The sequence below is a fragment of the Vigna umbellata genome, chromosome 8, assembly GCF_029865625.1.
Source record: "Vigna umbellata cultivar VRB3 chromosome 8, Vumbellata_1.0, whole genome shotgun sequence".
NCBI lineage: Eukaryota > Viridiplantae > Streptophyta > Magnoliopsida > Fabales > Fabaceae > Vigna > Vigna umbellata.
In genome coordinates, this window is record NC_142172.1 from 31739126 (window position 1) to 31766321 (window position 27196).

Sequence of the window (27196 nt, forward strand, 5' to 3'; positions counted from 1 at the left end):
ATTTGAATTAAGTTTCTTACAAGTTAAGATGATTTATTTGTCTTAGGTATGGTTTTTTGAGCTCTTTGTTCCACCAAAAGGTCCTATTGATAAATTTCCACGAATATTGCATTGGATGAATATAAGTGTTGGAGACAAGTTCGTTAAACGGTGTATGGAGACAGGTTTGGTAAGTTGTTTGTTATCGAAAGTTTTGTTATGTTTTCATATATTGACCAAAGTTGTGTAATCTGTAATGTGTTGTTAAATTTCAGGTTGTTGACGATGTTTATGGTGGTCCTTCAACGAAGGATAAGGAGGAATACAGACCAACACCTAAAAGAAAGGATGCTAAACCAAGAGGAAAGAAGAAACAAAAAAGAATTCGCAGAGAAACTTTTATGCGTGCCTTAGAGGAACAAGAATTTCTAATTGAAGAACTTAAAAGGAGGGTTGCAACTTTGGAGGCACAATTGGCTGAAGAGAAGGCAAGAAGGCAAAACAAAGATGACGTTGGACAAAGTGTGCCTCGTACAGAACCATCTGTGAACACTGGTTTTGTATCCCCTACTGACATTGACGGAAATGAACAACCTTTGAAGACGTATGTTAGGGTTGGATCACGAAGGCGTTACAAGGGAAGAGCACTTAGGACTCCATACACCGGGACCGTAGTGCTTAGAATAAAAAATGAGTGATCTGTGTATTTAGTTGATTGAAAATGTTATTTGGAAAGTAATGAAAATTGTAATCATTGTAAATAGATTAAGATAACAATGTTTAATGTATCCGATTTGGTTCAATGAAATAAAATTTGAGTTTTGGTTTGAATTGGTCTCATATTTTATCTATTCAATACCATTGTCGATTTTAGAATGTCATAATTGTTTTTGTCTCCTAAGTTGCAGGCTTGTTTGTAAGGTGTTGGTGTTTGAGTGGTCATTTTGAGTAACATGTGATGTGATGTGAGGCCAAGGAGTGTGGGGTGACCCCTCATGAGTTGGAGGAGCAACCTGTGCAAGGAATGAGTGAGAGTGCTGAAAAAAGGCTCTGGTAATCGTTTACAGCACCCCTGTAAACGATTACCCGAGAGAAAATGAGAATTTGTACAGAAAGTCCAACACAGGTACTCAGTCAAATGAACAGGGGTCACCATTGGAAAAAAAACTGAGTTATAGGCACTTCTGCACCTGTCTGAGGCTTGTGCAGGTGTTCCAGTGGTGGGAGAGGGTGGATGGTGATGTGATGTGAGGCCAAGGAGTGTGGGGTGACCCCTCATGAGTTGGAGGACCAACCTGTGCAAGGAATGACTCAGAGTGCTGACAAAAGGGTCTGGTAATCGTTTACAGCACCCCTGTAAACGATTACCCGAGAGAAAAAGCCAATCTGTACATAAAGTATAACACAGGTACTCAGTCAGATGAACAGGGGTCACCATTTGAAAAAAAACTGACTTTTAGGCACTTCTGCACCTGTGTGAGGCTTGTGCAGGTGTTCCAGTGGTGGGAGAGGGTGGCTGGTGATGTTATGTGAGTCCAAGGAGGGTGGGGAGACCCCTCATGAGTTGGAGGAGCAACCTGTGCAAGGAATGACTCAGAGTGCTGAAAAAAGGGTCTGGTAATCGTTTACAGGACCCCTGTAAACGATTACCCGAGAGAAAATGCCAATTTGTACAGAAAGTCCAACACAGGTACTCAGTCAGATGAACAGGGGTCACCATTGGGAAAAAAACTGACTTTTATGCTAATCTGCACCTGTCTGAGGCATGTGCAGGTGTTCCAGTGGTGGGAGAGGGTGGCTGGTGATGTGATGTGAGTCCAAGGAGGGTGGGGTGACCCCTCATGAATTGGAGGACCAACCTGTGCAAGGAATGACTCAGAGTGCTGACAAAAGGGTCTGGTAATCGTTTACAGCACCCCTGTAAACGATTACCCGAGAGAAAAAGCCAATCTGTACATAAAGTATAACACAGGTACTCAGTCAGATGAACAGGGGTCACCATTTGAAAAAAAACTGACTTTTAGGCACTTCTGCACCTGTGTGAGGCTTGTGCAGGTGTTCCAGTGGTGGGAGAGGGTGGCTGGTGATGTTATGTGAGTCCAAGGAGGGTGGGGAGACCCCTCATGAGTTGGAGGAGCAACCTGTGCAAGGAATGACTCAGAGTGCTGAAAAAAGGGTCTGGTAATCGTTTACAGGACCCCTGTAAACGATTACCCGAGAGAAAATGCCAATTTGTACAGAAAGTCCAACACAGGTACTCAGTCAGATGAACAGGGGTCACCATTGGGAAAAAAACTGACTTTTATGCTAATCTGCACCTGTCTGAGGCATGTGCAGGTGTTCCAGTGGTGGGAGAGGGTGGCTGGTGATGTGATGTGAGTCCAAGGAGGGTGGGGTGACCCCTCATGAATTGGAGGAGCAAGCTGTGCAAGGAATGAGTGAGAGTGTTCAAAAAAGGGTCTGGTAATCGTTTACAGCACCCCTGTAAACGATTACCCGAGAGAAAAAGCCAATCTGTACATAAAGTATAACACAGGTACTCAGTCAGATGAACAGGGGTCACCATTTGAAAAAAAACTGACTTTTAGGCACTTCTGCACCTGTGTGAGGCTTGTGCAGGTGTTCCAGTGGTGGGAGAGGGTGGCTGGTGATGTTATGTGAGTCCAAGGAGGGTGGGGAGACCCCTCATGAGTTGGAGGGGCAACCTGTGCAAGGAATGACTCAGAGTGCTGAAAAAAGGGTCTGGTAATCGTTTACAGGACCCCTGTAAACGATTACCCGAGAGAAAATGCCAGTTTGTACAGAAAGTCCAACACAGGTACTCAGTCAGATGAACAGGGGTCACCATTGGGAAAAAAACTGACTTTTATGCTAATCTGCACCTGTCTGAGGCATGTGCATGTGTTCCAGTGGTGGGAGAGGGTGGCTGGTGATGTGATGTGAGTCTAAGGAGGGTGGGGAGACCCCTCATGAGTTGGAGGAGCAAAGTGTGCAAGGAATGAGTGAGAGTGCTGAAAAAAGGGTCTGGTAATCGTTTACAGCACCCCTGTAAACGATTACCCGAGAGAAAATGCCAATTTGTACATAAATTCCAACACAGGTACTCAGTCAGATGAACAGGGGTCACCATTGGGAAAAAAACTGAGTTTAAGGCACTTCTGCACCTGTTTGAGGGTTGTGCAGGTGTTCCAGTGGTGGGAGAGGGTGGATGGTGATGTTATGTGAGTCCAAGGAGGGTGGGGTGACCCCTCATGAGTTGGAGGAGCAAGCTGTGCAAGGAATGAGTGAGAGTGCTGAAAAAAGGCTCTGGTAATCGTTTACAGGACCCCTGTAAACGATTACCCGAGAGAAAATGCCAATTTGTACAGAAAGTCCAACATAGGTACTCAGTCAGATGAACAGGGGTCACCATTGCGAAAAAAACTGACTTTTAGTTTTACAGACAACTGCAGTGTTATTAAGTGGTATTGGTTAGTCTTATTGGTGTTTTACTCACAACTGCCATGGTATTAAGTGTATCATAAATTGAACATTACATAATAAATGTCGAGAATTGAGGAACCATTTGGAAACTAAACAACTTCATTTTATTAAATACTTGAAATGATCAAAGCAGGAACTGGAGTACATAGTTCTTTAAAATGCAGTAAAGAAAGCCTAAACAAGCAATTTTAAGTCTGAGGATTGTTTCCAGAAGCACTTGGCAAGTGTTGCAGTTGTTCTTCAATGTTCCCAACGCGCGATTGCAACTCATCAAACCTTGTAGTGATGACCATGTCCATGTTTCCAAATCTTGTTTCAAGGGCATCAAATCGAGTTTCAAAGGCATCAAATCTTGTACCAACAAAGGTTTGAAGTTGTTCTATGCGGTTGATTACATTATCTAGTGTTGTACATGAACTGCCTTGTTCATCATCTTGTCCTTGATTCTGTTGACCTTCTTGTAAGGGGGGATGGGGGGCGTTGCCTTTGGGAACCCATTCTCCTTCATCATTTTGCATATAACCAAATGATGCTACAACTTCACAACCAATTCTTTGCTTGAACTTCAGTTCTGAAATGGGATAACTTTCAGTAGGCACTTCAAAGTGTTCCATGAAGATGGTTATCAGATGTGGATACGGCAACTTTGCGTTCTCCCTTAATGCTCTTTTCATCTTATATCTAATAAGATGTCCCCAGTTAATTTGAATGGAATTGAAAAATGCCCATAGCAGCATAATATCCTCTTCGGATGCCTGACCAATATTGGTTGCACGAGGAATTAATACTCTAGTGAGAACGTAATGAAGTATCCTTGGTTGAACCTTCATTTGCCCCGCTAGTATTCTAGACTGTATGGCTGCATCATCTCTACACACTAGTTGCCTTGCAGTGACAGAATCGTATTGTTCTTTCCACTCATCTACAACTTTGCCTTCGTAACAAACACCATCAGATGGGAGATTAGTCAGTTGTTGAAAAAGATTAGGGCTCACCCTAATTTTGACCCCTCTAACTTCGCTTCGAATAACCCCCGTATCCGATATTGACATGTTGCTATAGAACACTCTGACTAATTGTGGGTGGTAATGTCTTCTTAAACACACAAATTTAGTCAGCCCAGCTTCGTGTAATATGTCATAGAATTGAAAATTTTTTCCTTGAAAGTATTCGTCCTCTACATACTTACTCTCCAAAATTTCCCGATTTACGAAATGTTGGGCATATTTCTCCTGTTGCTCATCCGACGATAAGAGATCATTGGTAGGCGTTGGAGGGGATGACGATGGTGATGGGCTTGGACTCCGCCGACTGCGACGTCCACCAACGGAAGAAGATGCCTTTTGTTTCTTCGTTCCACGATCAGCCATTGTATTTCGTTTAGGGTTTTGCACTGACAGAAGAGAGGTTTTCGAAACGAATTTGAGGAAGGATGTGTTTTGGGCGATTATGAACACGATTGCAAGTTATACACGTTATGCAGTGGGATAATTTGGTTTAATTAACTGAACACAGTAATCGATTACCAGAGCCTCGTAATCGATTACAATAGCCTCGTAATCGATTACCAGAGCCTCGTAATCGATTACAATAACAAATACCGGTGTGGTCATATGCATTACATACATTCATTAAAGGAATTTCATGGAAGACCATTTTAACTTTCAAAAACAGAAAAAAGATACAAAATAAGCAGCAACCAAGTTGTATATATCAGTTGATGTTGTTATCGAAATTGTTATGTACAGTTGACAACAACGACATAAATCCAAAATGACCCATTTCGGTATCTTGTGATAGTTGGATAGTGTCCGCTTCAAATTGTTCACGGTGATCACATTCAACAACATTACTTGGTCTTTCGCCCTGAAACAACACAACTACTAAGTTAAACATAATTGATAGACTAAAAACTATTTAATAAATAATTTGACCGTAAATAATGACTCACGCATTGTTCGGTGGGTGGTGTTGAAGTGTTTGTCAATGAAGTTGACTTTCTTCTTTTGGTTTTTTTCTCAACAGTGGACTTCAACCTATTTGTGCGTGGACGTCCTTTTCGCTTAACAGTTGCAGGACTGTGTACAAGGACATCAGATGTTCCAACTGGAGTAAGTGGTATTGACGTGCATGCACCAGTATCGTATCTTAGTTGGCCTGCATCACTGATGATGTTATTTGTCATGGAAGAACTGAATCCAAATTTTGTACCCAAACAATTAAGTTCTTTTTCCAATTCAGTACTAGCTTCCTCAGACTCACATGCAACTTCAGCAATTTCATAAAAACGTTTGCACAACAGTTTGTATCTTTGCATCCGTGGTTCATTTGTCGAATTACTATACGATGCTGTTATTAGTGTGTGTCTTCTTCGAATGTTTTTGCTCCAGCGCCTCAAAATGTATTGTGAGGGAACCCTGTAAACATCTTCTTGGCCAAATACCAATAGGGAATGGCGACATATAATTCCTCTAAACTCAAAGAGGTGGCAAGAGCAAGTGGTTGTCTGTGTGATCGGATCAAATTGAACTTTGTAAAATTTATCCGGTACACGATTACCCTCCCACATTCGTTCCTCTTTTACAGTGTAAGTGTTCCACAAGTCCTCCTTTAAGGTGTCTTTGATGAAACAATTCATCCTTGAACGGAATTCAGTTTGGACCTCCTCAAACTTTGCATGTGTGTATTCCACTTGAAATTGTCTCTCAATTGGTGACTGAGAACCACATGCAATAGTGGTGTTCATGGAGGAGAAGTCGGCTTCTATTTCCTTCTGCGCCTTTACCCTAAGTGCATTGTCGTATTGGACCACAAACTGTTGAAGTGTTGTTGTAGAATTGATAAATCCATCAAAAAAGGCATTCATTCCCTCACTTCTCTGAGTCGTAGACATGCCTGCCCAAAAATCTTTTTTCAAGTAACACGGGACCCATTTATGTCTCTCTTCGTACAAATTACATAGCCATTCATTTTCCTCCAATCCATGTTTGGTAAGTAGTTCCTTCCAACCATTTTCAAATTCTGATGGACAAACACAATCATATATAAGCGCATGTAGTTCGGTTTTGATAACGGGATTATTTCTATACCCGTGCAATTTTTCAGGCAACTTCTTAAGGATGTGCCATAAACACCACCTGTGCCTCGTATGAGGAAACACTTGTTCAATAGCGTTGGCCATTGCTCTGCATTGGTCAGTAATAATACCTTGAGGAGTCTTATTACGCATGCATCTTAGCCAACATTGGAACAACCAGACAAATGAGACAGTGTCTTCCGAAGACAACAATCCACAACCAAGTAAAATCGAGTGTCCATGATGGTTAACTCCAACAAAAGGCGCAAATGGCATGTCGTACTTATTTGTTAAGTAAGTGGTGTCAAAGGAAACAACATCACCGAATTCTTCACATGCAGCACGACTTCTTGCATCAGCCCAAAACACACTACAGATTTTATTCCCTTCATCCAGAGCAATGTCATAGAAGAACTCGTTATTTCTATCTTTCATTGACGAAAAGTGTCGTAGGAGTGCTTGACCATCACCATCCTTACATAAAGATCTTCTGTGTTGGCCAATGTAGTTTCGAGCGTCCCGCTCCACAAAGTCCATGTTTTCATATCCCCCCGCATCGTTCACAATGCTAAGGAAACTCTTATTTAACCTAACTCCAGCATCGTGGTTGACCTGCAACGTGTGTTTTGCATGCATGCTTAACTTTCTATTGGCTGCAAATAGTTTGGAGTTATTTGGACAAAGATCATGGTTGTGGTCCAGAACAACGGTCCTTATAAACCACTTGTCCTGCTTCTTTGCAATGGTTATCCCAGCACCACATTGGTTAATTTGACTTGGAAGTGTTTTTACCACTGGTTTGACCGAAGACACATATTTTCCCTCCCTTGAACAAACTATTCTGAGGTAGTACACGTTGTTGTCTTTATCTTTTTTAGAAGTTCTAGTCCGCACGCCAAACCCACGTCTAATGGCGTAGTTTGTGTAAAAAGTTTTTGCTTCAACCATTGAGTCAAAACACATATGCACTGTTGGGTCAATCTCCATTAAACTTTCATTGGGCTCATCAACATTGTCATTATAGTCATTCCCTTGATCCCCATCCATTGTGTGCGTTGACATTAAACCCACCTTTAGAGATAAAGCAAATTATATTCACTAATCACACTTACCCCTATGACCACTGGCAACTACAAAAATAATGAAAATAAAATCTTTTCGAAGAACTTATTAAAACGTACCCTGGTGAAAAATGGTGTGCCCTTTAATGAAGCTCAGTGGTCCTAACCAACCTCATCTTCTACATTTAAGTCCACCATAAATGATCCTTATGTGCTTCTCACCAACCCTCCGAACTTCGTTTTGGCCCTTCTCTTTAATGAACACCCGGGTAAGTTGTCTGGAAGTGCTTGGTCAATGGAAATAAGTGTGAACGTTGGATTCTAAAGTTGGTTGTTGACGCAGCTGTGTATTCCCGCCAAAGGTCATATTTTTGCCTTGTCATACACGTCTTTGGTTATCCTGTGAAAGCATGCATTGATGGTTGTCAGCAAAAAGTTTCTCTCTCCTAACCCCCAATGAATGCTTTTCACTTTTAAAGGCTACCCATCAAATCAGACTATCTCCCCACAATTAATGTAACTTCATTTGAATAAGTTAACTTAATGGAAATAGATATAATATTAATATTTTTTTCGTTACATTGATTGCATATAATTTCATCGTTCACGTACTTGTATTTCAAATTCGGGGAGAAACCAATTCTGTTGGCTTGAATCAGGTGACAGTAACCCGTTTACCATTGTTTAGTTGTGAGTGACTTCTTTAATCATCCCACTGATGTATCGTCCTTAACCTACAATTTTTATGTGGACAGGAAATTTCTGCATAATCATGGATGCATGGGAAGACCTTGTTTATGATGATGATGTCCTTGAATCGTTTTTGAAAAAATGCGATGCTTCCGCAACGCTTATTCCTGGTCCTGCAGGTAACATCCAAGCAGCTTTCATGAATAGAACGGGAACAGAACAACCGAAATCGACACAAGAATTTGCTCGTGATGTTGCTGACGCAACCTATGAACGAGATTTCAACTCCAATGCTTGGAAATGGGCACAGATGTTTATTGAACACCACGGTACACTGAATCTCATACACGCTTCCAAGAACATTATTACCTTTAATACTTGTAATTTTTTTTAATATTTTGTTATCATAGGTCTCGTAAAGGATGGAAAATTCGAGAACGTTAACTCCCTCCAAGAGGCAAAATCAGCTGAGGTCCTTCCATTGGTGGTTTGCATATTGAAAGAGTGCAAGCCCAATGGGTTGGGAGATATGCAGTTGACTCTTAAGGACCCAACTGCCACGATGAAGGCTTCCTTGCACAAGAAAGCTCTTGAAGATCCTGAAATTGCAGAAAATATCGCAGTTGGTTCCGTTATCATACTCAATCTTGTAAGCCATCAAATTTGTACTTAACTACCATAATTATTTTATTGGTATTTAAGTGTTCTTCTTCTTACAAATTTCGTTTGTACATTTAGGTCCACCCCTTCACTGCATTTAGGCAAAACCACTACCTCAATATTACGCATCGCTCTATAGTGAAGGTATTTCCAGCTGAAGTTTCTCCTCCTACAATTGACCTTGTTAAGGAGACACCAAAACCTGTCATTCGACTTCCTATGTGGGCAGAGAAGGAACTCAATGTGGATGACATCCTCCGCAAATTTGTCCGTCCATCTGACCAACCATCAACGTCCAATCAAGCAGACAACCAATAGTGGGTTTAGGATAACTGTAATTTTATATGAACACCATTATAAGTATTTCATGGATAACTGTAATATTTGAAACGTACAATGTATCATTTTGTTCTGTATGTTGTGTAACTGAATCTCTATTAATGGTGTGTTATAATGAATTTATTTATGTCATACAAAATGGTGCCTAAAAGTCAATTTTTTTACCAATGGTGACCCCTGTTCATCTGACTGAGTACCTGTGTTGGACTTTCTGTACAAATTCCCAATTTCTCTCGGGTAATCGTTTACACGGGTGCTGTAAACGATTACCAGACCCTTTTTTGAACACCCTCACTCATCCCCTGCACAGGTTGCTCCCCCAACTCATGAGGGGTCTCCCCACCCTCTTTGGACTCACATCACATCACCAGCCACCCTCTCCCACCACTGGAACACCTGCACATGCCTCAGACAGGTGCATATTAGCATAAAAGTCAGTTTTTTTCCCAATGGTGACCCCTGTTCATCTGACTGAGTACCTGTGTTGGACTTTCTGTACAAATTCCCAATTTCTCTCGGGTAATCGTTTACAGGGGTGCTGTAAACGATTACCAGACCCTTTTTTGAACACCCTCACTCATCCCTTGCACAGCTTGCTCCCCCAACTCATGAGGGGTCTCCCCACCCTCTTTGGACTCACATCACATCACCAGCCACCCTCTCCCACCACTGGAACACCTGCACATGCCTCAGACAGGTGCAGATTAGCATAAAAGTCAGTTTTTTTCCCAATGGTGACCCCTGTTCATCTGACTGAGTACCTGTGTTGGACTTTCTGTACAAATTCCCAATTTCTCTCGGGTAATCGTTTACAGGGGTGCTGTAAACGATTACCAGAGCCTTTTTTCAGCACTCTCACTCATTCCTTGCACAGGTTGCTCCTCCAACTCATGAGGGGTCTCCCCACCCTCTTTGGACTCACATCACATCACCATCCACCCTTTCCCACCACTGGAACACCTGCACAAGCCTCAGACAGGTGCAGAAGTGCCTAAAACTCAGTTTTTTTCCCAATGGTGACCCCTGTTCATCTGACTGAGTACCTGTGTTGGACTTTCTGTATAAATTGGCATTTTCTCTCGGGTAATCGTTTACAGGGGTGCTGTAAACGATTACCAGACCCTTTTTTCAGCACTCTCACTCATTCCTTGCACACCTTGCTCCTCCAACTCATGAGGGGTCTCCCCACCCTCCTTGGACTCACATCACATCACCAGTCACCCTCTCCCACCACTGGAACACCTGCACGTGCCTCAGACAGGTGCATATTAGGATAAAAGTCAGTTTTTTTCCCAATGGTGACCCCTGTTCACCTGACTGAGTACCTGTGTTGGACTTTCTGTACAAATTTGCAATTCATCTCGGGTAATCGTTTACAGGGGTGCTGTAAATGATTACCAGAGCCTTTTTTCAGCACTCTCACTCATTCCTTGCACTACTTGGTCCCCCTACTCATCACGGGTCACTCCACGCTTCTTGCGTTCATATCAATGACCAACACCCATCTCCCCACTCAGAAGTTGATCAAATCCTTCCCATTAATTACCATTAATTTTAGTGAAAATGGTCTCGTACTTTTCAAATTTTTATTATAATGCTGCGTTCATTTTTCAATCCCTAATTTTGTCATTATAACAAACACAAACGCAAAGTAAAAACAATTCATTTCGAAATCCAACCACTAATCTTATTACAAACACATACTGTACATTGTCAAATAACATTAGGTACATATTTGAACAGCTTATACATGTCAAAATTGTCAAATAACATTAGGTACATATTTGAACATCTTATACATGTCAAAATTTGATAATTTCTTAGCAATCCTAGACAATGCCGTATAGTTGTAGGGCTTCCATTCTTCTAATGTTGTCGTTGTCCAGGATCCAGTCACACACATATTTCTTTCTAATCCCAAGCAGCTCCTCCTAAACCAACATTTTCCACATTAGAAACCAGGACATACAAGAATATTATCAAACACACAGTTCCAACTTACAGTTGTATATTCAGGCATGCTTTTCCCGTTGTATTTTTCATCTCCATCCCAGATTTCCATTGCTTTCAACATTATTACTCCACAATCATGTCTGAAATAATATACCGACAACATCAGATTACTTTTGCCCATATACATCACAATATAATCCGGCAGTACAGTTGAAGAAACTTACAAGTTTGGTTGGGATGGGATATTTGCTTGTTTAACTGTCAAAGGACCAATACTACCTTCCGGTGTATTCATCAGGATGCAAAATAACCGTGCCATATTTTCAGCCTACCAGTTAACAAATACAATAAATAGTTAAACAATACAGGGTTATGTCATAATCACACGATAATCAACAATGAAAGATGTCGAATCTTACAACGGCTGTGTCTATCCTTTTGCGGTCTCTAATCCCCTTCCCCAATGAATCAATCACAAAAATCTCCATTGACCTCAATTTCACTGAATAACACCACCAATGATCATCGTGGACAAATGGCAGAAACAACTACAAAAAATTTAAACAATTTCAGTAACACATTTACAACCAAAAGTCGACAAAATTTGCAAATTCAAGGTTACTCACAAAGTCCGCTGTGGGTAATTCTTCAAGTCGAAAATGATCGGAACGCAAATAACTGTTATAGTTATGAAGCGTGAATACATGGCGATTCTGTGGACGTCTCCTATAATCTGTAAGAATATGGTGCTGTGGACAATTTCAAAATCATCAATAAAAAATCGATCAAAAATACTTTCTTCAATCATAAATATGATACAATATCAAATTCTATTTACCGAGTATAACGGACTAAAATGAATCCTCTTAACAACACCGCACAACCTTTTCTCAAAGTACATAAAGATCGTAGAAGCAAACACCACCACCTACACAATAAAAAAATTTCACATTACTAACATAGACTAAAACATGAAACACAACCAAATGTGACAATACTAACCATGTTATCAACGTGTTTCATTGGGGCCAAAGTATAAATTGAAGTCGTGCTCAAGCTTTGGCCAATTATTTCGCTTACAACCCTAAACATACAAATATTAGTCAATCACAAACAATACATATTCCTCAACCACAACTACAATTCATACCATATACCTGTGTACGTAAATCTCTCTGATGTTGACTGCTGTATACAATTGGTTTACATCAACACTAGTGCTTGGATCACCAACAAAACTCCGCAATGGGGGTATAGCCAATGGCACGACCTCCCGTTCTTCTTCATCAGCATCATCATCTATTTCAATAAAATTAATGTTACCAACAGTTTCATCATCCCCTCTTACTTCAGCATGTGCACCTAGGGGGTCATCAACTTCATTTCCATCACCTTCTTCTTCTCCCCCAACTTCAGCATTCTCCTCACCTCCAACTCCATGTCCATCACCTTCTTCTTCTCCCCCAACTTCAGCATTCTCCTCACCTCCAACTCCATGTCCTTCATCAACTCCACCCCCAACCTCTTCATCAGTGCCACATGCATCTTCTTCATGAAAGATTGGAGTTTGATAAATTTCAAATAGCTCCCTAGTCAGAACTCCAATCTTGGCATTCAATGCTCTGATATGTTCGTTATTTTTCCTCAATCTCTCCTCCGCACCTGCTTCCCATGCCCCGTCATCAGAGCTTTCGTCTTCATCATCGTCTTTGTCAACCTTGGATCCTTCACCCAAGGATCCTTCACTCATTCCTCCGTCATCCATGTTGAAAGCTGCACGGATTTCCGGCCTATGACGATCTTCATTTCGTATATACCACTCCATATTTAACTGCACCAATAGCACACAACAAATTCAGACAAAATAGACAATCCATTTTAACATACAAAATAACGAAAAACAAAACACTTACATCTCCGGTCATAAAAATATTTTCAATTTTTTCGGTCCTTGATTTAAACGGGAACCATCTCATTATGCGCGGGAAAAACCGGTGCAAAGGATGACCATGCAAAGAAAGTCTCTCAACCACCCAAGCCTAAAATATCATAAAATTATTTCATCAAACATAATTCACAATGTTCTGCACTACATCAAAATAGTGAACTACATATCATATTACCTGCAACACTGCCACATTGCCACTGAGAGTGACTGACTGGGGGATACCTGCTCCCATAATTTTCTTCTTACATTTATTTAAATTCTCTACAATGTGTTTATGTACACCGGTGCACCAATCATATAGACACAAACGGTCTAAGTCATCTAACACTCCAAAAGGCATGTTACAAACATGCCTTGATTTCCTAGGGAAATAGAAAACAACCAAACAAACTAATATATATAACCTACACACTACATCGACTTCAATGTTTTTATCATCAACAATGACATTAAACATGTCTGTCAAGTCCTTCAAACTGATGGTTTTTGATTTGAAACTTTCACCAACCAATCCACCAACTACTTCATCAAAGGGAATCTCTAAACCACCTATTTCTAAACCTAAGCTCATCAACACATCAACAACTCTAAAGGGCACCAACTTTTGACTAACTCTAAAACTGTTATCATTTCCAACCCACCTGCTAACCATAACCTTCAATAATTTTAAATTCACCTCCACAGGGTTATTAATATTCAAACACCACATAAATGGTGTCATCCTAATCCGATCCACATGACACTGTCGGAGTAAACGATTCATTTCAATAATCATCGATGAATCCATCGAGATAAGAAGTCGCCACTACAAAAAAAATCATAAAAATTTATTACTAACTACAATCCGTAAGATAATTAAATAATATATAAACAAAAAATTTAATTTTTTTCTTACACTTGCTTTTTTCCCTTCCATTGCAACGGCCCTAAGAAGACAACATTCCACACTCAGTTATATCATTCAACTTAATGAAAACCAAAAACACAGAGTAAAACACAATGTCAGGGCTCGCCCATTTTTACTTACACCAAAATGTAAGGGTTTCTCTTTGGACGAGAGAGAAGGGTTGAACGTTGTGGCTAGGGTAAAGATGGAACACACAGCCACAAAGATCCTCCAAGGTTTCAACGCACGTTTTGAAGAAGGAGGAGAGAACGAAACCGAGGATGCAAGCTTCGAAGACGGAAAGAGAACGAAGGCTTGAATGAACGAGAAGACGGACGACACAGCGAGAGAGAAGACGGACGAGAGAGAAGGCTTGAACGAAGGAGAAGAAGCAAGGCTCGAACGAACGTCTTTCGCACCCTAAACTGCCAAACCCAAATCTTAAAAATTTAATCTAGAAAACCCAAAATACCCCTCGCCCCGGTTCCCTTTCTCTGGTTTATTTTCAATTCACTGAGCCAATGCACAGCTGCCACGTGGCCGTTGTCAAAACTGTGTCAAACTTTTGTTGTCCAAATAACATTTTCCTTTTGTCTTATGTCACTTCATCTGTTCTTTTTACCAAATCTATGTTTTTTTTAGGAAAATGTTATTTGGACAACAAAAGTTTGACACAGTTTTGACAACGGCCACGTGGCAGCTGTGCATTGGCTCAGTGAATTGAAAATAAACCAGAGAAAGGGAACCGGGGCGAGGGGCATTTTGGGTTTTCTAGATTAAATATTTAAGATTTGGGTTTGGCGGTTTAGGGTGCGAAAGACGTTCGTTCAAGCCTTGCTTCTTCTCCTTCGTTCAAGCCTTCTCTCTCGTCCGTCTTCTCTCTCGCTGTGTCGTCCGTCTTCTCGTTCGTTCAAGCCTTCGTTCTCTTTCCGTCTTCGAAGCTTCCATCCTCGGTTTCGTTCTCTCCTCCTTCTTCAAAACGTGCGTTGAAACCTTGGAGGATCTCTGTGGCTGTGTGTTCCATCTTTACCCTACCCACAGCGTTCAACCCTTCCATCCTTTGTGTGGGTCTGTCGTCCAAAGAGAAACCCTTACATTTTGGTGTAAGTAAAAATGGACGAGCCCTGACATTGTGTTTTACTCTGTGTTTTTGGTTTTCATTAAGTTGAATGATATAACTGAGTGTGGAATGTTGTCTTCTTAGGGTCGTTGCAATGGAAGGGAAAAAAGCAAGTGTAAGAAAAAAATTAAATTTTTTGTTTATATATTATTTAATTATCTTACGGATTGTAGTTAGTAATAAATTTTTATGATTTTTTTTGTAGTGGCGACTTCTTATCTCGATGGATTCATCGATGATTATTGAAATGAATCGTTTACTCCGACAGTGTCATGTGGATCGGATTAGGATGACACCATTTATGTGGTGTTTGAATATTAATAACCCTGTGGAGGTGAATTTAAAATTATTGAAGGTTATGGTTAGCAGGTGGGTTGGAAATGATAACAGTTTTAGAGTTAGTCAAAAGTTGGTGCCCTTTAGAGTTGTTGATGTGTTGATGAGCTTAGGTTTAGAAATAGGTGGTTTAGAGATTCCCTTTGATGAAGTAGTTGGTGGATTGGTTGGTGAAAGTTTCAAATCAAAAACCATCAGTTTGAAGGACTTGACAGACATGTTTAATGTCATTGTTGATGATAAAAACATTGAAGTCGATGTAGTGTGTAGGTTATATATATTAGTTTGTTTGGTTGTTTTCTATTTCCCTAGGAAATCAAGGCATGTTTGTAACATGCCTTTTGGAGTGTTAGATGACTTAGACCGTTTGTGTCTATATGATTGGTGCACCGGTGTACATAAACCCATTGTAGAGAATTTAAATAAATGTAAGAAGAAAATTATGGGAGCAGGTATCCCCCAGTCAGTCACTCTCAGTGGCAATGTGGCAGTGTTGCAGGTAATATGATATGTAGTTCACTATTTTGATGTAGTGCAGAACATTGTGAATTATGTTTGATGAAATAATTTTATGATATTTTAGGCTTGGGCGGTTGAGAGACTTTCTTTGCATGGTCATCCTTCGCACCGGTTTTTCCCGCGCATAATGAGATGGTTCCCGTTTAAATCAAGGACCGAAAAAATTGAAAATATTTTTATGACCGGAGATGTAAGTGTTTTGTTTTTCGTTATTTTGTATGTTAAAATGGATTGTCTATTTTGTCTGAATTTGTTGTGTGCTATTGGTGCAGTTAAATATGGAGTGGTATATACGAAATGAAGATCGTCATAGGCCGGAAATCCGTGCAGCTTTCAACATGGATGACGGAGGAATGAGTGAAGGATCCTTGGGTGAAGGATCCAAGGTTGACAAAGACGATGATGAAGACGAAAGCTCTGATGACGGGGCATGGGAAGCAGGTGCGGAGGAGAGATTGAGGAAAAATAACGAACATATCAGAGCATTGAATGCCAAGATTGGAGTTCTGACTAGGGAGCTATTTGAAATTTATCAAACTCCAATCTTTCATGAAGAAGATGCATGTGGCACTGATGAAGAGGTTGGGGGTGGAGTTGATGAAGGACATGGAGTTGGAGGTGAGGAGAATGCTGAAGTTGGGGGAGAAGAAGAAGGTGATGGACATGGAGTTGGAGGTGAGGAGGATGCTGAAGTTGGGGGAGAAGAAGAAGGTGATGGAAATGAAGTTGATGACCCCCTAGGTGCACATGCTGAAGTAAGAGGGGATGATGAAACTGTTGGTAACATTAATTTTATTGAAATAGATGATGATGTTGATGAAGAAGAACGGGAGGTCGTGCCATTGGCTATACCCCCATTGTGGAGTTTTGTTGGTGATCCAAGCACTAGTGTTGATGTAAACCAATTGTATACAGCAGTCAGCATCAGAGAGATTTACGTACACAGGTATATGGTATGAATTGTAGTTGTGGTTGAGGAATATGTATTGTTTGTGATTGACTAATATTTGTATGTTTAGGGTTGTAAGCGAAATAATTGGCCAAAGCTTGAGCACGACTTCAATTTATACTTTGGCCCCAATGAAACACGTTGATAACATGGTTAGTATTGTCACATTTGGTTGTGTTTCATGTTTTAGTCTATGTTAGTAATGTGAAATTTTTTTATTGTGTAGGTGGTGTTGTTTGCTTCTACGATCTTTATGTACTTTGAGAAAAGGTTGTGCGGTGTTGTTAAGAGGATTCATTTTAGTCCGTTATACTCGGTAAATAGAATTTGATATTGTATCATATTTATGATTGAAGAAAGTATTTTTGATCGATTTTTTATTGACGATTTTGAAATTGTCCACAGCACCATATTCTTACAGATTATAGGAGACGTCCACAGAATCGCCATGTATTCACGCTTCATAACTATAACAGTTATTTGCGTTCCGATCATTTTCGACTTGAAGAATTACCCACAGCGGACTTTGTGAGTAACCTTGAATTTGCAAATTTTGTCGACTTTTGGTTGTAAATGTGTTACTGAAATTGTTTAAATTTTTTGTAGTTGTTTCTGCCATTTGTCCACGATGATCATTGGTGGTGTTATTCAGTGAAATTGAGGTCAATGGAGATTTTTGTGATTGATTCATTGGGGAAGGGGATTAGAGACCGCAAAAGGATAGACACAGCCGTTGTAAGATTCGACATCTTTCATTGTTGATTACCGTGTGATTATGACATAACCCTGTATTGTTTAACTATTTATTGTATTTGTTAACTGGTAGGCTGAAAATATGGCACGGTTATTTTGCATCCTGATGAATACACCGGAAGGTAGTATTGGTCCTTTGACAGTTAAACAAGCAAATATCCCATCCCAACCAAACTTGTAAGTTTCTTCAACTGTACTGCCGGATTATATTGTGATGTATATGGGCAAAAGTAATCTGATGTTGTCGGTATATTATTTCAGACATGATTGTGGAGTAATAATGTTGAAAGCAATGGAAATCTGGGATGGAGATGAAAAATACAACGGGAAAAGCATGCCTGAATATACAACTGTAAGTTGGAACTGTGTGTTTGATAATATTCTTGTATGTCCTGGTTTCTAATGTGGAAAATGTTGGTTTCAGGAGGAGCTGCTTGGGATTAGAAAGAAATATGTGTGTGACTGGATCCTGGACAACGACAACATTAGAAGAATGGAAGCCCTACAGCTATACGGCATTGTCTAGGATTGCTAAGAAATTATCAAATTTTGACATGTATAAGATGTTCAAATATGTACCTAATGTTATTTGACAATTTTGACATGTATAAGCTGTTCAAATATGTACCTAATGTTATTTGACAATGTACAGTATGTGTTTGTAATAAGATTAGTGGTTGGATTTCGAAATGAATTGTTTTTACTTTGCGTTTGTGTTTGTTATAATGACAAAATTAGGGATTGAAAAATGAACGCAGCATTATAATAAAAATTTGAAAAGTACGAGACCATTTTCACTAAAATTAATGGTAATTAATGGGAAGGATTTGATCAACTTCTGAGTGGGGAGATGGGTGTTGGTCATTGATGTGAACGCAAGAAGCGTGGAGTGACCCGTGATGAGTAGGGGGACCAAGTAGTGCAAGGAATGAGTGAGAGTGCTGAAAAAAGGCTCTGGTAATCATTTACAGCACCCCTGTAAACGATTACCCGAGATGAATTGCAAATTTGTACAGAAAGTCCAACACAGGTACTCAGTCAGGTGAACAGGGGTCACCATTGGGAAAAAAACTGACTTTTATCCTAATATGCACCTGTCTGAGGCACGTGCAGGTGTTCCAGTGGTGGGAGAGGGTGTTTGATGATGTGATGTGAGTCCAAGGAGGGTGGGGAGACCCCTCATGAGTTGGAGGAGCAAGCTGTGCAAGGAATGAGTGAGAGTGCTGAAAAAAGGGTCTGGTAATCGTTTACAGCACCCCTGTAAACGATTACCCGAGAGAAAATGTCAATTTGTACAGAAAGTCCAACACAGGTACTCAGTCAGATGAACAGGGGTCACCATTGGGAAAAAAACTGAGTTTTAGGCACTTCTGCACCTGTCTGAGGCTTGTGCAGGTGTTCCATTGGTGGGAGAGGGTGGATGGTGATGTGATGTGAGTCCAAAGAGGGTGGGGAGACCCCTCATGAGTTGGGGGAGCAACCTGTGCAAGGGATGAGTGAGGGTGTTCAAAAAAGGGTCTGGTAATCGTTTACAGCACCCCTGTAAACGATTACCCGAGAGAAATTGGGAATTTGTACAGAAAGTCCAACAGAGGTACTCAGTCAGATGAACAGGGGTCACCATTGGGAAAAAAACTGACTTTTATGCTAATCTGCACTTGTCTGAGGCATGTGCAGGTGTTCCAATGGTGGGAGAGGTTGGCTGGTGATGTGATGTGAGTCCAAGGAGGGTGGGGAGACCCCTCATGAGTTGGAGGAGCAAGCTGTGCAAGGAATGAGTGAGAGTGCTGAAAAAAGGGTCTGGTAATCGTTTACAGCACCCCTGTAAACGATTACCCGAGAGAAATTGGGAATTTGTACAGAAAGTCCAACACAGGTACTCAGTCAGATGAACAGGGGTCACCATTCGAAAAAAAACTGACTTTTAGGCACTTCTGCACCTGTCTGAGGCTTGTGCAGGTGTTCCATTGGTGGGAGAGGGTGGATGGTGATGTGATGTGAGTCCAAAGAGGGTGGGGAGACCCCTCATGAGTTGGGAGAGCAACCTGTGCAAGGGATGAGTGAGGGTGTTCAAAAAAGGGTCTGGTAATCGTTTACAGCACCCCTGTAAACGATTACCCGAGAGAAATTGGGAATTTGTACAGAAAGTCCAACACAGGTACTCAGTCAGATGAACAGGGGTCACCATTGGGAAAAAAACTGACTTTTATGCTAATCTGCACCTGTGTGAGGCATGTGCAGGTGTTCCAGTGGTGGGAGAGGGTGGCTGGTGATGTGATGTGAGTCCAAGGAGGGTGGGGAGACCCCTCATGAGTTGAAGGAGCAAGCTGTGCAAGGAATGAGTGAGAGTGCTGAAAAAAGGGTCTGGTAATCGTTTACAGCACCCCTGTAAACGATTACCCGAGAGAAATTGGGAATTTGTACAGAAAGTCGAACACAGGTACTCAGTCAGATGAACAGGGGTCACCATTCGAAAAAAAACTGACTTTTAGGCACTTCTGCACCTGTCTGAGGCTTGTGCAGGTGTTCCATTGGTGGGAGAGGGTGGATGGTGATGTGATGTGAGTCCAAAGAGGGTGGGGAGACCCCTCATGAGTTGGGGGAGCAACATATATATATATACATATATACATATATACATATATATATACATATATACATATATATATATACATATATATATATACATATATACATATATATATATACATATATACATATATATATACTATACATATATGTATATACATATATATATATATATATATATATATATATATATATATACTTAAGTTCATAACAGGATGTCAAGAAAGAACTATGCTTAATCGAACGCTCATTTCGAAATGCAAATGCTCGTCCTGGAGTAGGATTCTTCTCAATTGAAAGAATCCAATTCTAACCAAGTTCACTAAGAAAACCGAACGGTCTAAGACTATTCAGTAATGAACATACACTATCTTAGGGGAATTTCATATTCAGAATTCATATATAATCAAATTCATTTCTTAACGTATAACTTCAAAACTTTACACAGTCATAGCATAATCAATTTTTCATACTTCATATAGTTCAAACATCTCAACCATCATACAACATATTCATTCAGTCAATCCAACGAACGCACATACATCGCATAATGATACAAATTAAATTAAATAAGCTTCCCTTACCTCTAGCGTGAACGAGCGTACAAGCTATAGGATGCGGTTTGTCTGACTAAAATTCTTCTAACCTCAACGTTCAATCAACTCTTCAAACCAAAACAAACGACAAACAAACTGGTTCAGAATGATACTATGAGCTCATGCAACTAGGAGTTGGTTTGCATGTGCCAGGAAACGAACGACTAAAGGCGAGAAAACTTACCAGTTCAGAACTCGAAACTGATCGATTCAGAATGAAGCTTAGGACGCCGGAAACGCTTCTACGGTGCCTGAATGGTGATCGGAGAAGAGAAAAGGTAAGATTTCTTAGAGAGAAGGGAGAGTTTTCTAGTGAGAAGGAGGAGAAAATGAGAAGTTCAGAGTTTTGGGGAAGAAGGATGCATGCAGAGTGAGTGGAACGGGGTTTTCAGAAAATCAGTTTTGCTTCCCACGTTAAAACAAACGTCCGCTCACCTGCTAACACCTGCCTTCCACTATCTGATTACCAAATCCTCGTTGCTTGACACCTGACGTCCGTTCAGAAGGGTTTTGGATGCGTTTTTAATGGTTCTGACAATAACAGTTTATTATTAATTTAAAATATAAAATGTCTAAAATTTGATTATCATATTAAATATAGTTTAATTTAATAATATAAATTTGTTTATATATTATTTTATATAGATTAAAAACTTAATCTATAAAAAATATCTCTGTTTTTAAAATATTTTTATTTTGACAATTATCTAGTTTAATATAAAGGTTCTCATCCTTCTGCTCTTCTCTTCTTATTTTTGTTTTCTAAATTCTCTTTTATATATATATATATATATATATATATATATAATTAATTTTATTAAGTTACAAAAATAATTACTGATTATTGTAATATAATTACAATATAATAAAATTTAGTTTTTTAAATATATAATTATTTTAGTATAAATTTAATAACATTATTTTATTTAAATAATATTAACTTTTAAGAGACAGAGCGTTTATTTATTTATTCCATATTATATATATATATATATATTTGAAGTAGTTAACTAAACAGTAATTTAGTTTTTATAATGCAAGATATAGATAATTTAGTTAATTATTCTCAATCTATTCTTATTACGAGATAACTTTTTTTTTAATTTTAGTAGAATTTTTTATTTTCATGAAAGGTTTTTCAAAAATGTCTTAAATATATATATATATATATATATATATATATATATATATATATATATATATATGTATATATATATATATAAAGTAAAATTATATTTTATAACTGTTTTCTTATATAAATACTTTTATCCTTTTATTTTTACAATTATAATTAATTTTATTATGTTACAAAAGTAATTACCGATTCTTGTAATATAATTACAATATAATAAAATTTAGTTTAGGTTTAGTGATTAGGGTTTAGGATTATGGGTTTAGAGTTTAGGGTCAATGTTTGGATTTAGTGTCTGGGTTTACGATGGAGGGTTGAAGATCAGGGGTCGAGCGTCGAGCATCTAGCGTCAAGAGTCAAGGGTTTAGCGTTAGGGTTGAGAGTGGAGGGTAGAGGGTTGAGGGTCGAACGTCGAGCATCGATGGTCGAGGGTCGAGCGTCATGAGTTGGAGGTCGAGGATTGGGTGACAGGGGCGGGTGACGGGGGCGGGGTACGGGGATGGGCTACAATTGACGGGGGACGGGAGACAAGGGTTAAGGGTCGAGGGTCGAGGGTTGAGAATCGAGGATCGATGGTTGAGGGTTGAGGGTCGACGGTCGAGGGCACTGAGAGTCGAGGGTCGATGGACGAGGGTGGAAGGTGGAGGGTCAAGGGTTTATTTAGGGTTTAGCGTGAGGGTTTAATGTTTATTGTTTAATGGTTAAGGTTTGGTGTTTAGGGTTTAGGGTTTGGTGTTTAGAGGTTAGGGTTTAGGCTTTAGTGTTTGGGTATCAAGGTTTTAGGGTTTAAGGTTTGAGTTTAGAGTTAGAGTTTACAGCTAGGGTTAGGGTTTAGGGTTTATGGTTTAGGATTTAGGGTCAGGGTTTGGGTTTAGTGTTAGGGTTTACGGTGGAGGGTTGAGGACTGAGGGTTGAGGGTTAAGGGTCGAGGGTCGAGGTTCAAGGGTCGAAGGCCGAGGGCACCGAGAGTCAAGGGTCGATGGTTGAGGACTGAGGGTCGATGGTGGAGGGTCGAGGGTCGAGAGTTTATTGTTAGGGTTTAGGGTTTAGCATGAGGGTTTAAGGTTTACTGTTTAATGGTTAGAGATTAGGGTTTACGATTTAGTATTTAGGGTTTAGGTTTAGTGTTTGGGTATAAGAGTTTTAGGGTTTAGGGTTTGATGTTTAGTGACTAGAGTTTAGGATTAGGGGTTTAGAATTAGGAGTTTAGGGTTTAGGGTCAGGGTTTAGGTTTAGTGTCAGTGTTTATGGTGGATGATTGAGGATAGAAGGTCGATGGTCGAGGGTCAAGGGACGAGGGTCGAGGGTCGAGGGTCGAGTGTTTAGCGTTAAGATTGAGGGTCAAGGGTCGAATGTCGAGGGTCGAGGGTCGAGGGTATAGCGTCGAGTGTCGAGCGTCGAGGATCGAGGGTCGAGGGTCGAGGATCGAGGGTCGAGGGTCGAGGGTCGAGGATCGAGGGTCGAGGGTCGAGGGTCGAGGGTCGAGGGTCGAGGGTCGAGGGTCGAGGGTTGAGGGTCGAGGGTCGAAGGTCGAGGGTCGAGGGCAATGAGAGTCGAGGGTCGTGGACCGAGGACTGAGGGTTGAGGGTCGAGGGTTTAACATTAGGGTTGAGGATTGACGGTTGAGGGTTTAGGGTTGATGGTTGGGGGTTGATGGGTTATGGTTTTTGGTTGATGGCTTATGCTTGATTGTTTAGGGTTTAGAGTTTAAGGTTTAGGGTTAAGGGTTTACGATAGGGTTTACGATAGGGTTTAAGGTTTACTATTTAATGTTAAGGGTTTAGGGTCGAGGTCAGAGGATCGAGGGTAGAGGGAGGAGGGTGGATGGTCGAGGGTTTAGGGTTGTGCGTGATGGTTTAAGGTTTTCTGTTTAATGGTTAGGGTTTAGGGTTTAGGTTTATGTTTGGGTATCAGAGTTTTAGGGTTTAGGGTTTGATGTTTAGTGATTTGAGTTTAGGATTTAGGGTTTAAGGTTTAAGGTTTAAAGTTTGAGTTTAGAGTTAACGTTTACGACTAGGGGTAGGATTTAGGGTTTAGGGTCAAGGTTTGGGTTTAGTGTCAAGGTTTATGGTGGAGGATTGAGGATTGAAGGTTGAGGGTCAGGGGTCAAAGGGCGAGGGTCGAGGGTTTAGCGTTAAGGTTGAGGGTTGAGAGTGGAGGGTCGAACGTCGAGGGTCGAACATCGAAGGTCGAGGGTCGAGGGTCGAGGGTCGAACATCGAGCGTCAAAGGTCGAGGGTCGAGGGTCAAGGGTCGAGTGCCTAGGGTTGAGAGTTGAGGGCCGAGCGCAGAGGGGCGATGGTCGAGGGTTTAGGGTCGAAGGCAACGAGAGTCGAGGGTCATGGGCCGAGAGCCGAGGGCTGAGGGCTGAGGTTCGAGGGTCGAGGGTTGATGGCTGAGGACCGAGGATTGAGGGTTTAGATTCAATGGTCGAGGGCCAACGGCCGAGGGCACCGAGGGTCGAGGGGCGAGGGTGGAGGGTCAAAGGTTTATTTAGGGTCTAACGTTTAGCGTAGGGATGGCAAAAAAATCCGTACCCACGGATATCCGCTGATAAAATCCGCGACGGATAGTTAATACCCGCGGATATTTACTATCCGCAACCCGCGGATAGTAGATATTTTAATACCCGCTTATAAACGAGTCGGATGCGAGTATTATACTATCCGTACCCGCGGATACCGCTACCTGCAAAAAATAAAAATAAAAATTTAATTTATATTTTATTAAGTTAAATTTAATTATAAGGCTTAATTACCTACTTAGTCCCCATGTTAGGAGGTAATTTTCTGTTTAGTACCCAGTTTTAAAAATGTAGGCATTTGGTACCTATGTTTTGAAATTTGTATCAATTCAATCCTATCCCGTTAACGGCGTTATAATTGATGCGAGAAATTAAGGACGTTAATGATAGCCTGGGTGGAATAGCTATCAAATGTTTGAATGCATCTTCATTAACGTTCTTAATTTCTCGCATCAATTATAACGCCGTTAACTGGATAGGATTGAATTGATACAAATTTCAAAACATAGGTATCAAATGCCTACATTTTTAAAACCGGGTACTAAACAGAAAATTACCTCCTAACATGGGGACTAAGTAGGTAATTAAGCCTAATTATAATTAACAAGATTACAAGATTAAATTTAATTAAAATTGAATTTAAATTTATATTTAATATAATTTATATTATATTTTATATATTTTTTGTAATTCTATTTTAATAATTTATTAAAATATTATTTTTTTAATATTTGTGGGTATCCGCGGATATCCGCGAGTTTTAAAATATCCGCGGATATTTTTTAAGCGGGTATCCCTGCGGGTAGCGGGTCGGGTAGCGGGTGGATTTTTTTTTGTCGGATCGGGTTGCGGGTAGGCACTATCCGTGCCCGACCCGACCCGTTGTCATCCCTAGTTTAGCGTGAGGTTTTAATGTTTATTATTTAATGGTTAAGGTTTAGTGTTCAGGGTTTAGGGTTTGGTGTGTAGGGGTTAGGGATTAAGGTTTAGTGTTTGGGTATCATGACTTTAGGGCTTAGGGTTTAAGGTTTAGGGTTTGAGTTTAAAGTTAGAGTTTACAATTAGAGTTAAGGTCTAGGGTTTATGGTTTAGGGTTTAGGGTTAGGGTTTGGGTTTAGTGTTAGGGTTTACGGTGGAGGGTTTAGGATTGAGGGTGGAGGGTCGAGGGTCGATGGTCGAGGGTCGAAAGCCGTGCACCAAGGGTCGAGGGTCGCCGATCGATAGTCAAGGGCCAAGGGTCGAGAGCACCGAGGTTCAAGGGTCCAGGGACGAGAGCCTAAGGCCGACCGTCGGGCGTCATTTTTCGAGGGATGACGACACCGAGGGTACCGAGAGTAGAGGGTCGAGGGTCTAGCTTGATGATCGAGTGTCGAGGGTCGAGGGTCGAGCTACGAAGTGTGAGGATCGAGGGTCGAGGGTCGAGGGTCGAGGGTCGAGGGTCGAGGGTCGAGGGTCGAGGGTCGAAGGTCGAGGGTCGAGCCTCGAGCTACGAGGGGCGAGAGTTGAGGGTTGAACATCGAGGGTTGAACGTCGAGCGTCGAATGTCGAGGGTATAGGATCGAGCATCAAGGACCGAGGACACCGAGATCGAGGGTCAAGAGTCAATGGTTGAGGTTCGAGGGTCGAGGGAGAAGGTCGAGGGTTGAGGACACCCAGAGTGGAGGCCAAGGGTCGACGGTCGTGGGTCGATGGTTTACCATTAGGGTTGAGGGTCAAGGGCGAGGGTCGAGGGTCGAGGGACGAAGGTCAAATATGAAGAGTCGAACATCGAACGTCGAGCATCTAGGGTAGAGGGTCGAATGTCGAGCTCCGAGGGCATCGAGGTCGAGGGTAAGAGTCGACGATCCAAGGTCGAGAGTCGAGGGTCAAGGGGGTGGATCGTCGAGCCTTGAGAGCACTAAGGTCGAGCTTCGAGAGCCGTGGGCATCGAGGGTCGAGGGTCGAGGGAAGAGGGCCGAGCGTCAAGGGAAGAAGGTCGAGCTTCGAGTGTCGAGGGTCGAGGGCCGAGCGACGAGGGTCGATGGTTGAGGGCCGAGCGCATCGAGAATCGAGAGTCGAGTGTTGAGGGTCGAGGGTCAACAGTCAAGGGTCGAGGTTCGAGGGACGAGGGCTGATGGTCGGACATCGAGGGTCGAGCTTCGATGGCCAAGGGTTTAGCATTAGTGTTGCGGGTCGAGGACCGAGGGTCGAGGATCAAGGGTCGAGGGTCAAGGGTCCAAGACCGAGGGTCCAGCGTTCTGGGTCGTGCGTCAAGTGCCGAGGGTCAAGGGTCGTGGGTCCAACATCGAGCGTTGAGGGTCGATGGTCAAGGGTCAAGCTTCGAGTGTTGAGGGTCAAGGGCCGAGCACCGAGGTTCGAGGGTCGAGGAACGAGGGCCAGGGCCAAGGGTCAGGCATCGAGGATCAAGCGTCGAGGGTCGATGATCAAGGGTCGAGGCTCGATGGTCAAGGGTCGAGGGTTGAAGGTCGAGGGCCAAGCGCGGAGGTTCGACTGTCAAGGGTCGAAAGCCGAGGGTCGGGCGTCGAGCATCAAGCGTTCAGGCTTGAGGGTCGAATATCGTGGGTATAGGCTCGAGCATCGAGGTCGAGGGTCAAGAGTCGAGGA

General features: G+C 41.5%; 4 protein-coding genes across 4 annotated transcripts; 2 read left to right on the top strand and 2 right to left on the bottom strand.

Moving 5' to 3' along the window:
* The first annotated feature begins 54 nt into the window (after positions 1–54).
* Positions 55–885, top strand: LOC148194469 (uncharacterized). Its single transcript, XM_088097348.1, has 2 exons — positions 55–169; positions 255–885. The coding sequence occupies exons 1-2, from the start codon at positions 116–118 to the stop codon at positions 675–677; spliced, it is 477 nt and encodes a 158-aa protein (XP_087953474.1). The 5' UTR covers positions 55–115; the 3' UTR covers positions 678–885.
* A 4183-nt stretch (positions 886–5068) lies between these two features.
* On the bottom strand, positions 5069–9064 carry LOC148194470 (protein FAR1-RELATED SEQUENCE 5-like). Its single transcript, XM_088097648.1, has 2 exons — positions 5414–9064; positions 5069–5328 (listed from the first exon to the last, which is right to left on the bottom strand). Exons 1-2 carry the CDS (start codon positions 7598–7600, stop codon positions 5176–5178), a joined length of 2340 nt encoding a protein of 779 aa, XP_087953774.1. The 5' UTR covers positions 7601–9064; the 3' UTR covers positions 5069–5175.
* Positions 9065–10934: 1870 nt separating this feature from the next.
* On the bottom strand, positions 10935–14223 carry LOC148194471 (uncharacterized). The gene is made up of 10 exons (XM_088097495.1): positions 13365–14223; positions 13155–13280; positions 12399–13072; positions 12244–12325; positions 12080–12169; positions 11868–11990; positions 11661–11789; positions 11466–11569; positions 11291–11381; positions 10935–11219 (listed from the first exon to the last, which is right to left on the bottom strand). Exons 1-10 carry the CDS (start codon positions 13974–13976, stop codon positions 11118–11120), a joined length of 2133 nt encoding a protein of 710 aa, XP_087953621.1. The 5' UTR covers positions 13977–14223; the 3' UTR covers positions 10935–11117.
* A 980-nt stretch (positions 14224–15203) lies between these two features.
* Positions 15204–18461, top strand: LOC148194472 (uncharacterized). Its single transcript, XM_088097568.1, has 10 exons — positions 15204–16030; positions 16115–16240; positions 16323–16996; positions 17070–17151; positions 17226–17315; positions 17405–17527; positions 17606–17734; positions 17826–17929; positions 18014–18104; positions 18177–18461. The coding sequence occupies exons 1-10, from the start codon at positions 15419–15421 to the stop codon at positions 18276–18278; spliced, it is 2133 nt and encodes a 710-aa protein (XP_087953694.1). The 5' UTR covers positions 15204–15418; the 3' UTR covers positions 18279–18461.
* The last annotated feature ends 8735 nt before the right edge of the window (positions 18462–27196 follow it).

What these genes read in the sequence shown, in the direction of transcription:
- LOC148194471 (XM_088097495.1), bottom strand. Translation starts at nt 13,976, where the DNA reads ATGGATTCATCGATGATTATTGAAATGAATCGTTTACTCCGACAGTGT. An exon ending in ATATTTTTATGACCGGAGAT is followed by an intron (nt 13,073 to 13,154) that starts GTAAGTGTTTTG and finishes CTATTGGTGCAG; the next exon opens with TTAAATATGGAGTGGTATAT. An exon ending in ATTTTAGTCCGTTATACTCG is followed by an intron (nt 11,991 to 12,079) that starts GTAAATAGAATT and finishes AATTGTCCACAG; the next exon opens with CACCATATTCTTACAGATTA.
- LOC148194470 (XM_088097648.1), bottom strand. Translation starts at nt 7,600, where the DNA reads ATGTCAACGCACACAATGGATGGGGATCAAGGGAATGACTATAATGAC. An exon ending in CACCACCCACCGAACAATGC is followed by an intron (nt 5,329 to 5,413) that starts GTGAGTCATTAT and finishes GTGTTGTTTCAG; the next exon opens with GGCGAAAGACCAAGTAATGT.
- LOC148194472 (XM_088097568.1), top strand. Translation starts at nt 15,419, where the DNA reads ATGGATTCATCGATGATTATTGAAATGAATCGTTTACTCCGACAGTGT. An exon ending in ATCCCATCCCAACCAAACTT is followed by an intron (nt 17,930 to 18,013) that starts GTAAGTTTCTTC and finishes ATATTATTTCAG; the next exon opens with ACATGATTGTGGAGTAATAA. An exon ending in GCATGCCTGAATATACAACT is followed by an intron (nt 18,105 to 18,176) that starts GTAAGTTGGAAC and finishes TGTTGGTTTCAG; the next exon opens with GAGGAGCTGCTTGGGATTAG.
- LOC148194469 (XM_088097348.1), top strand. Translation starts at nt 116, where the DNA reads ATGAATATAAGTGTTGGAGACAAGTTCGTTAAACGGTGTATGGAGACA. An exon ending in GGTGTATGGAGACAGGTTTG is followed by an intron (nt 170 to 254) that starts GTAAGTTGTTTG and finishes GTTAAATTTCAG; the next exon opens with GTTGTTGACGATGTTTATGG.